Source organism: Phocoena phocoena, chromosome 6, assembly GCF_963924675.1.
Source record: "Phocoena phocoena chromosome 6, mPhoPho1.1, whole genome shotgun sequence".
Classification (NCBI taxonomy): Eukaryota; Metazoa; Chordata; class Mammalia; order Artiodactyla; family Phocoenidae; genus Phocoena; species Phocoena phocoena.
In genome coordinates, this window is record NC_089224.1 from 78,072,081 (window position 1) to 78,083,218 (window position 11,138).

The window sequence follows — 11,138 nt, forward strand, 5'->3', positions numbered from 1 at the left end:
CATCTATCATATTAGCTATGTGCCTTTGATAAACACAAAGCACCTCCTCAAGAATGAAGCACTGTTAACACTCCTCTAAAAACCTTCCCTCTGGATTGTGGGAATATATAAAAGTTATCAATGAATTGTGCCTGTGGGCCAAAAGTGCACTGGATTCTTGGCTACTACTTCTTGTACTACATCATGCACACTTTGCTCCTCTGGGGCCCAAAGACAACACGGGAAGCCATGACAGAAGTCAAGCCTGATCTTTACCTTCAGCGCACCTTAGACGAGGGTCTCCCTTCTCTGCTCAAGTCCCTTTATCCACAGTCCAGGGTGGAGCTGAAAGAGTTGTGTGGAATGCTGGCCCATTTGTAAAATGGGTTTAAGCTCCCATACCATATGGGAAGTACAATCTACCTCCTCTACTCTCTCCATCACATATCACATTAAAAACAAAGAGGCACAAACAGGTGGTTCTTTGCTTAGAGGTACACAGTACATTTGGAGAGGGCCCTGCCTCACCTGCATATTAATGGCAATGATGATGACAGCCTTCTTCAGGAGGATGCAGAAGTTTGGGAACCTATGAACTCCTTTTTCCTGGACTGGGTATTCTCCTTGTATAGACAAGTACCTTCTGCTGAGGTGAGAGTTGAGACATGGGATGGATTTTCTGGCTGAGTGGCACAAGTCAGCTGAGGACAGTGCTTGGAGCTGTTGCAGGAAAGGCGCAGGAACCAGGATTGGCTGGACTGAAGGGAGTGTCACTGGAACTCATTGTCTAGGCACTGGAGGGCATCAAAGAAGGCCACGCCTTTCTCCTCCTTCTCAGACTGAGCTCCCCTCACAGGGCATTTGGTGGGAGGTGGTCTCTTCTCAACATTTTCTGTCTTGGTTTTGGCTACCTTCTCATCCTTAGAGAGGAGAATGGATTCCTTATGCCCTTGACCTTTCACCTTGGGGTTAATCCAGTGTGTAAAGTGCTTCATCTTATTTCCCAGTCCAGCTTCTGCAGCTTCTGTAAGGGTAGGGCACTTGTGAGTATGGACTCACAGACCCTGCTCTTGGCCCTACAAAGTGTGGCCCTACAAATTTTGGCCCTGCAAAGCTTGGATCTGAAAAATGTGGCTCCTTTAAATGCTGGACTTGCAAAATGTGGGCCAGTAAGTTGGTCCTGTAAGATCTGGCCCTTTAAGCCCTGAACACTCCAGATCTGACATTCTCAGGAATCCTTGTTTGGGTGAGGTCATTCAACTTGCCCTAACAGCCTTACAGACTATTCTTATCTGGTCCTTTTGTCCCAAGGAATCCTGGAGGATGCTCTAGGAACTCAAGGTAAAGGGAGAAGCTGGTGAAGGTACTGACAGGGGGCACTAAGCTGACAGGATGGAGATGGTGGCTCTAAAGATCCAGACAGATCCTTGCTAGTCCCTACTCACTCAACACAACCATCCTGGCCAAACTAAAATTTTACCTGAGAAAGATCCTGGAGATACATTTGGGAAGTCAGGGGCTCTGGGGGTTCTACTTAGAAGTGTCCCTACTGGAACCTTGGCAGGGTAGATGTTCTCTCTGGTTGGAGAGAGACTCGGCGCTGCACCCCCTTCTCTGTGATTCTCTGATGCTTTGAGTTTCCCTGGGTCCTCTGTTCTCCCTGCTGGTGCAGGGAGTTATTCTCACCTTTGCAGAGGCCTGGGGCTCAGGGATCTTCCAGGCAGGGGTTGTTCACACTGGCCTCCAGCTGAACACAAGCACCCGGGCCTCTGTTATGTCCCCACTGGGCTGTGAGATCTTGGAGGCCCATGGGAAGAACCATTAGGACTGCTCTGGAACTAGCTTGCTTTTGGTTCTGCTGCACTGCACAGGATTTATACACTGCTGCCTACATGAGATTGAGCCAGAGACTCTGCTGGGCCCCCAACAGGCCCAGGCACCATCTTTGTGATTGGAGATTGGCTAGCCATTGCCAGGGCCATAGCCTTGGAGAGTGCCACAGTACAAAGAGCCCACAGTTCTGACAGGAAGGCCAAAACTTGTCTCCAGTTTCTCAAAGGCTCCCTGGGAGGGCACCTAGGTAGGTGCTAATCAAGGTGATCAGTAACACCATCTGGTGAGGCTTACTGCTGCTAGTTAAGGCCTGCCAGTATTCAGGGTGTCACTTCCTAGTCCATGTAGGGACTGATTGCTGCCTCTATGTCTAAGGGCTTACTTTCCGGGGTGCAAGAGAGCCGAGTTGCTGCCAGGGCCCCTGGAATTCTGCAAACCCAGTGATTTGAGTCCCAACCGCTGCAGATGTGGGCAGGGACAATCCCCTAGCAGATCCTCTCATATTTTTAGCCAATATGGCTCTACAACATCACCATGGCCTGGGAAGCAACTGTGGGCTGGCACTACTGGCCACAATAGATCAGAAGAGGCCACTATCCCCCCTGGCCTCTGGGTCTGCAGGCTAGGGGACACTCACCCTGGTCAGTGTGCTGCACTGGGGCAGGGGCTGCTGGTCAGCAGGGGATAGAAGCAACTGGATGGACTGCTGGATCTTCTGGGGCAGACCCCAGCAATGGTAAATCAAACGGCCAAATCAACCACTTCTGAAGGTGGAACTCCACCAGCTCAGGGCATGCTCCAGGAAAATACTACCTTGCTCTTGAGGACTGAAATGGGCTTCCCCAAACAGGTAGGCCCCTAAGTCTCAGGAGACAGGCTTCAGCATGTCTCAGGGCTTATGCTGTATGGTTCTATGCATCTACAGAGATCTCTGGGCAACAGCTGGCAAGCCCCACAGAAGCTGGAGCTGCCTTTGAAGTGAAGGTGCCACTGCAAGGCTTCACACTTGGCCAGAGTCAGAAATGGGACATTGACATAGGCTTGTTGATAGAAAGATAAAGAAGCCGAAATTCAGGTATGTGGGAAGAAGGTGGGTCTAACTGAGGTAAGAGGAAATTTTAGACAGTTTGGAGATTAACAAATCATTGAAGAAAAAGAAACCAGGCTCCACTTTTGTGGCAAAGATGTCTAGGGGTGGACCAGGGACTCAATGTGCATAAAAGAGGAACCATAGAAAGGTAGCTGTGTTCTGCTGCAGACAGGACACTGAGGCCTCAGCATGACCCCCAAGCAATGGACAGAGACCACTTATAAACTGAAAGATGATAGAGGGTAGAGCCAGAGTCACAGAGTTTGGGATTTGTTTGCAGTGACATCTGCACTGGATCCATAGTGTATCCGTGAAAAACAGAAAGTTTGGGTGGACTTGCTTACCTCCCATGAACCCCAGGTCAGGGAGATAAAAGCCCATCTTTTCAACAGAGGCCTTAGAGGTAGCATTCATGATGAAAGAAATGGTAGTGTTTTCCCCCAGGCTTGGAAAATTTGGGGGCCGTGTGACGTAAGTTGCCACAGGAATCTTCCACAGATCCTGGGAGCCCTCAGGTGTAGAAATGCATGTATTTATATACACATACTTAAAGATACATCAGGGATTTGGGGACAAAGGAACATGAGATGAAGGGAATGAAAGGTCATGGGGTATTTTACGTTTGTGAGCTTTGGGTTCAGGGAAAGAAAGGGAATCAGATATTCAAGGGCTGCTGGCCTTATTTCTCTGGAACACATTCAGAGTTGCTCTTCTTCTTGTCTTGCTGGTTCACAGGAATCCTAGGCTCTTCAAGGCTTGAAGAAGACAGAGCTCCCACGTCCCAGGGTACCTCTGGCCCTTGACATTCCTGCCTTAGCTGCTGGTCGTCCGCCCAGTATTCGTGGATGCTGACTGCACTGGCAGACTTGGTGGTTGACTTAGTGGCTGACCTGGCAACTAACTGGGTTAAGGATTTCTGACTTGTTAGTGATGACACTATGCGGGTTGCTGATGGAAGCGAAAGCTCTTTGGAGTGCAGGGAATCCTGACTCTGCTCAAAAGAGAGACTGGACGTGGACAAAACCTCTAGGCAAGAGGAGCCCTGCGATGTCCCCAAAGAAGTAGTGGTGGTCAGGGTGTTCTCACCCGATAGCAATTGCTGAATCTCCACAGCCACAGCGTTGCAGGTTTGGCAGCAGGGACCTGTACACAGGATCTGCCGCACGCTCCCCTCCTGAGGAAGCCAGCCCTGGCTGGGAAGGGAAACATGGCAACCGTTTGTTACTGATGGAATGACATCTGCCTCTTTTCAAGGGTGTGGCCTGGAGATTGACACTGCTCCCCTTAGCCCTGTAAACTCTGAGGCCTGCACCCACTGGGTGTTTACTCATCTACTTTTCTTCCCAGGGAAATGTCACTTGGCAAGTTATGGTGTGCTGGACTGAGAGCCTGGGGCTTGTTGGGCAAAGTCTCAGACAACTGAAAGGAACGCAGGGCCTTGAGAGCCTGGGAGGTGGGTGAGTTCTCTGCTGACCTGTGCTGAGTAGCTGAACTAGGAGAAGGCAACCAGGCAGATGGGGGAGCCAATGGTTAGCTGATGGCGCAGCACCAGGAACATCACCAGATAGAACCTGGAGTCAGCCTCGTTTGGGGCTACAGAGGTCCTTGTGGGAACTCTGCATTCTGGGGATTACAGGGCATACACAACATCTCTTGGAAGACAATCCCTATTCTCTAGAGATCTTAAGAGGGGGACAATATGACAAGCTCCTGCCTGAGGGCTGTCCCAGGAACTGGCCTCCCTGAAGACAAAACCAGAGGAGGTACGTCAGCAGGGTCCAGGGGTCTGCCCTTGAAAGGGTCTAGCTGTAAAGAGAATATGAAAATGATGACTGATCTATGCACTTAATTAATTATCTATCCTTGTCTTGTGGTTGAGTGAAAACCCATGTAGTTTTAAATCCTGCACTAGTCAAATCCTGAATTCCAGGACCTTTGTGAGCCTAGCCCAGAGCAGAACTGCAGGACTCCTGTCTCCTGAGACGTCTAATCCCACCCTCTCCTCTGGGAACCCCCAACCAGTGTCCAGGCTCCACTGTGTCTGGCTACGTCCCAGCCATTATGCTCCACCCCAACCCTGCCCCAGGCCAAGCGGACAAATGATCACAGGCCAGGCTGGGAGTTGGGAGACTGCAAAGAGCAAGAGATCACCTTCTCATGACAGAGAGCAGCTCCCACGGCTTCTCAGCTTCTTCCCGGGAAAGTCTCCTAGCTGAGAAACCAGCAGACAGTGTTACATGGAATGGGAGAGGATTCAGGGACATCCTACAGGAAGCTGGAGACCTCTGAATGACAGGAGACGGCAAACCCCAACAGCCAGTGCTCTGAGGCACGTCTGACTACAACTTAACCAGGTATGATGTGCTCTCCTGGACCTAATCTCCTTTGACCTTCACAACCACACTGTGAGTGAGACAGCATCATCATGCCCATTTTATGGATAACAAGACTGAGAGCTGAAGTGACGTCCACTGGGTCATAAAACTAGTAAATGACACAGTTAAGGACAGAGCCCTTACTTCCTCACTCCCCTACTTCCTCTTCACTCCCAGGGGTAAGGTGGAGAATTCTGGAACATTCCCAGGCTCTGATTTCCCACCCAAAAAAGTCTTCTGGGAGAATCTGTCAACTTGGGGAATTGGGCCTTCAGTGGTTAGAGCACCTGGTGCCTGGCACCAGGGGTCATTGAGGGACAGGGTTCATGGGAGCCTCATCCACAGTGGAGAGAAGTCAGAGCAGAGACTGCGACGTTACCTCTTGAAGTTTTATCTTTAGCCCTTTGTTTGACTCTCTGGTGATGCTTAAAGGCAAAAGACAGTGTGAAGCTGGGGTGCTCTCTTCTTTTCATGTCTAAACTGAGACAAAACCTGCAAATATTTCCCAAGCTTTTTCTGTGTTCCAATTTTACACATTCTCCTACCTTTCTTTTTGCTACTCTACCTTTTTCACACCATCATTTCCTTTCTCTTATTTCTGATTCATTTTTAGGATCATCATACACCATACCTCCACCCCCATTCCCTGAACAAGTTCTGTGGAGAGATCAGGATAAGACAAGAGAAAGGGAGGAATGGTGGTACAGTAGCCAAAGGACCTTAGCCATCCAAGGCCCTAAATGTCCACCAACCAGAGGAATCACCCAAATATGAAGCTGTTCTGGGATCCAGTGAGGAAACTTATACCATTAAAAAAAAACAGGAGTAAGGGGTTAAGGGTAACAAGAGAGAGTGAGGGGATAAAACCTTGTTTAAGGCTTAATTGGTTCAGTTGTGGTCATAGTGTTTCCCTACCCAGCAGCAGCTCCTGTTAGGTCCCAATCTTAAATCTTGGTGATTCTTTCTCACTTGCTAAATAATTAATGCAATAATGATGATGGAACCATAAGTGTAAAGAGGATATCCAACATCCCACAGAATAAAGGTAGGCCTCAACATAATCTAAACCTCACTAGCCATCCCCCTTTCTAGGCTTCCTAGGCTTTCAGGGTCTTAGAACCTAATGCCTCCAAATTCTAGACCTATCATCTCTGCCCCACAGAGCACAGAACCAGACCAGTAGACTGCATCACAAAGCCCTCCTGTTTCCCATCATGCATAGCATCACAGACCTTTATTTGTCTAGGAGAAACTCATGTGACACAGTGCAGAGCCTGAGCCTAAAAGTGCCAAGTCACAGGAAGCAAATACTCTTTCATGCTCTATTCTCTATATCCTGTTGGCTCAGTCTTCTTCTTTCAGATAATAGTCTGGCATCTATCCCCAGGTAACTGAGTCTTTATGTACACTGCATGCCCTAAAACAGAGACAGTGGCTACTGTCTCTCTTCCTCCTACTACAAAGGAACTCCATGAACTATATCACCTGTGCTGGGAAGATAACTAGAAAACACACAAGAGGACAGTGCACACATTGTCTTGTTAAGTCTTGGACAGTGAAGGTTTTGATGCCACAGGCAATAGGTAGTCAGTATCAAGAGGTTCAGGAAAAGAACAGTGATTAATGTGACAAAGAAAGGACATAGCTTCTGTTTTAAATAACTTACTGAAGAGTTAAAGAAGGAGTCCTCCCAGTCTCATCCCTAAGCTGGACAGTGTCAAAGGTACAAAAACATTTGAGTTATGTTACCTGTCTGCTCTCAAGACACTTAAAAACCTAGTTTCAAAGACAAGATTAATTCACAATCAAGAACCCACCTTATTAAGAGTTGAATCAAGAACCAGCCTTACTAGGGGTTGGGAAAGAGAGATGTAGGGAGTTATTTAATGGGTACAAAGTTTCTGTATGGGATGATGAAAAAGTTCTGAAAATGGATGGTGGTGATGGCTGCACAGCACTGTGAATGTCCTTAATGTCAGTGACAAGTACACTTAAAAGTGGTTAAAATAGTAGTTTATATTGAGTATATTTTACCACAATTTAAAAAACAAAAGGCCAAGAAAACCCAATTGTTAGCATGAGGGGGTTTTTTGCTACCTATAAGGAAGAATATTCTGAAAATAATTTGGCAAAATAATGGATTAGTGAATGTTTTTCTTAAATGTCCTTTTTTACAGAACAAAATAAATACAAAATAGATTCTTACATTTAAGATAATTTAAGAAGAGTCTCACCGTGAAGACGGGATGAATTTGAGCCATTTCAACATCTTTCCTGAACTTGTAAATTCCATAATACAGGAATGAGAAGACTTTTCCAACTAAAGAGCACTGAATGACAGGTTAACAATAATCAGTGAAAAAGCATCTTGCATCAGCTTTTTAGCAGTAGATCAAGATACATACAAAGTGGCTTGAATCTTTTATTACTGGTGTTATTCCTACCAAACCAAGCTCTGGCTTCCTGCAGCTGCTGCCGGCCTCTATGCTGCTGCAAAGGTTCTCAGTCTCCCGTTAATCTGACCCGGTATGGCACTGCGTGGTACTTGGGGTCCTCCTTCCCTGGACTATGAATGTAGGTAATTAATAAACTTCATTCAGTCTTATAGGTCCAGTGCTCGTTCGGCCATCCCCAGAACCCCAGGGTTACCAATGGGATGAAGAGGAGGTGCATAGGACTCTATATGTCCTACACAACCAGCTCCTGCTTCCTGCAGCTACTGCTGCAACACTGCTTAGTCTCCCATTTGCCTGACCTCTTTGCCCCAGACAAAATCACCAAATTTGGCAACATTGGCACCAGCTCCAACGAGTATACTATTTACTTAACAGATAATCCACAGCCACTGTCATCCCACTAAACTGTTAAAACCATATGCTGCAAAATGCTCTATAGCAACTTACCCACCCTTGCTCCTCTGTCTCAGAGCCGAGGTAGAGTCAAATGACAATCTTATGCCTTTCTGCAGAGCAGACTTTTAGTACTGGTTTACTTATTGACTTGGTACCCACTGACGGAGGGTGCTTGTGTGGATACAACAGTGGGATCAGCGTCTTCCTAAACAAGGGCACATTCATGTAATGAACACACTATCGTTTTTCTTTTTTTAATGGATCATTTCTTTTTTCTTTATTTATTTAATCTATTTATTTTTGGCTGCGTTGGGTCTTCGTTGCGGTGAGCAGGCCCCTCATTGCGGTGGCTTCTCTTGTTGCGGAGCACGGGCTCTAGACGCACGGGCTTCAGTAGTTGTGGCACACGGGCTCAGTAGTTGTGGCTCGTGGGCTCTAGAGCACAGTCTCAGTAGCTGTTGCACACGGGCTTAGTTGCTCTGTGGCATGTGGGATCTTCCCGGACCAGGGATCGAACCTGTGTCCCCTGCATTGGCAGGTGGATTCTTAACCACTACACCACCAGGGAAGTCCACACACTTTTTTTTTTTTTTTAAACATCTTTATTGGAGTATAATTGCTTTACAATGGTGTGTTAGTTTCTGCTGTATAACAAAGTGAATCAGCTATACGTATACATATATCCCCATATCCCCTCCCTCTTGCATCTCCCTCCCACCCTCCTTATCCCTCCCCTCTAGGTGGACACAAAGCACCGAGCTGATCTCCCTGTGCTATGCGGCTGCTTCCCACTAGCTATTTTACATTTGGTAGTGTATATATATGTCCATGCCGCTCTCTCACTTCGTCCCAGCTTACCCTTCCCTCTCCCCGTGTCCTCAAGTCCATTCTCTATGTCTGCATCTTTATTCCTGTCCTGCCCCTAGGTTCTTCAGAACCAGTTTTGTTTTGTTTTTTTTTTTTAGATTCCATATATATGTGTTAGCACACGGTATTTGTTTTTCTCTTTCTGACTTACTTCACTCTGTATGACAGACTCTAGGTCCATCCACCTCACTACAAATAACTCAATTTAGTTTCTTTTTATGGATGAGTAATATTCCATTGTATATATGTGCCACATCTTCTTTATCCATTCATCTGTTGATAGACACTTTAGGTTGCTTCCATGTCCTGGCTATTGTAAACAGAGCTGCAGTAAACATTGTGGTACATGACTCTTTTTGAATTATGGTTTTCTCAGGGTATATGCCCAGTAGTGGGATTGCTGGGTCATATGGTAGTTCTATTTTTAGTTTTTTAAGGAACCTCCATACTGTTCTCCATAGTGGCTGTATCAATTTACATTCCCACCAACAGTGCAAGAGGGTTCCCTTTTCTCCACACCCTCTCCAGCATCAACTGTTTGTAGATTTTTTGATGATGGCCACTGTTGCTTTTAATGATGTGGGCATGGACCTTCAGCTTTGCCCTTCCTGCCTCATGGTTTATCGTGAACGGCAAACAAGGGAGATGAAGTACATCAAAGGTCTCTGTGGACTCTGGAGGGCTACACAACTGTAAAGGATTCAGATTCGTCTGTTTCTAGAAAACTTGCTAAAGCTGGACCCTGCTTGCATGATAATGCTACAGTGCCACAATTACTGTAATAGTAGAATTTCTTCAGGAAACTGTTCATGATTACTGATTCATATGCACCATGGGTCATATCACAGCCCGATAAAGAAAAATCCTGACAGGACACTGATGTGATTTTGTCCCTCCACACAAGCCTTACTTAGGAGTTTTGCTGTGTCTCATTCTCAGAAAACACTAGTGAATACCTTAGATGTCTCAGGGACAGAGGGGACAGAGGTATAGCTGCTTCCATTCAGAAGCAACATTTTTTATATGCTAGCATTTTTATTAATGCCCAAGAGTTGGACAGGAAGAGTTGGACACACCCCAGAGTAGTATCTGCAAGACCACCAGCGCTTCACAGCAGGTTACTACGCTACACAGAAGTGTAGCAAGCATCTAGAGGCACTAGAGGGCAGCACTTGCCCACCCAATGAGTCCCGAGGACTCCGTTTCAGGAACTTTAAAAGGCCATCTGTTCCAGTGGCTCTCAATCCTGGCCTTACATCAGAATCACTGGGAAGCTTGTGAAAATATACATTTCCTGGCCTCACCCCAGACTTAATGAATCAGAATCTCTAGGGGCACAGTCTTTCAATCTATGTATTAAATAAGTGTCAAAAATAATCCTCAAGCAATAGAGCACTGGGCTTTGGGGTGTGTATTGGGGAGCAAATGGCCTCCAAAGAGCAACAATTCTTCCTCCCACCCAAGTTTTACTGAGATATAACTGGCACATAACATTGTATTAGTTTAAGGGAAACAACATAATAATTTGATGTATGTAGGTATTGTGAAATGGTTACCACAATAAGTTTAGTTAACATCCATCACCTTAGAGTTATAATTTTTTTCTTATAATAAGAACTTTTAAGATCTACTCTTTCAGCAACTTTCAAATATATTAACTACAGTCACCAGGCTATACATTAGACCCCCAGAACTTATTAATCTTATAACTGGCATTTTGTCCCTTTTGATCACCTTCATCCATTTCTCCCATCCCCACTCCCTGACACTGGCAACCACCAATCTGTTCTCTGTCTGAATGAGTTTGGTGTTTTTTTTAGATTCCATATATAAGTGAGATCACATAACATTTGTCTTTCTCTGTCTGACTTACTTCACTTAGCATATGCTGTCAAGGGCCATCCGTGTTGTTGCAAATGGCAGGATTTCCTTCTTTTTTATGGCTGAAAAATATTCCATGATATCATCTTCTTTATCCATTCATCTGTCAATGGACGCTTAGGTTGTTTCCATGTCTTACCTATTATAAATAATGCTGCAATGAGCATGAGTGTACAGCTATCTCTTGGAGATAGTGATATCACTTCCTTCAGATATATAACCAGAAGTGGGATTGCTGGATGAAATTTGAAACAACTATCT

General features: G+C 46.0%; 1 protein-coding gene across 1 annotated transcript; it reads right to left on the minus strand.

The window, feature by feature from the left end:
* Positions 1–542: 542 nt before the first annotated feature.
* On the minus strand, positions 543–6,336 carry SPATA31F3 (SPATA31 subfamily F member 3). The gene is given in 5 exon segments (XM_065879663.1): positions 543–1,003; positions 3,581–4,095; positions 5,054–5,114; positions 5,657–5,702; positions 6,193–6,336. Coding segments are annotated over 5 exon segments (1,227 nt in total).
* Between the last annotated feature and the right edge of the window lie 4,802 nt (positions 6,337–11,138).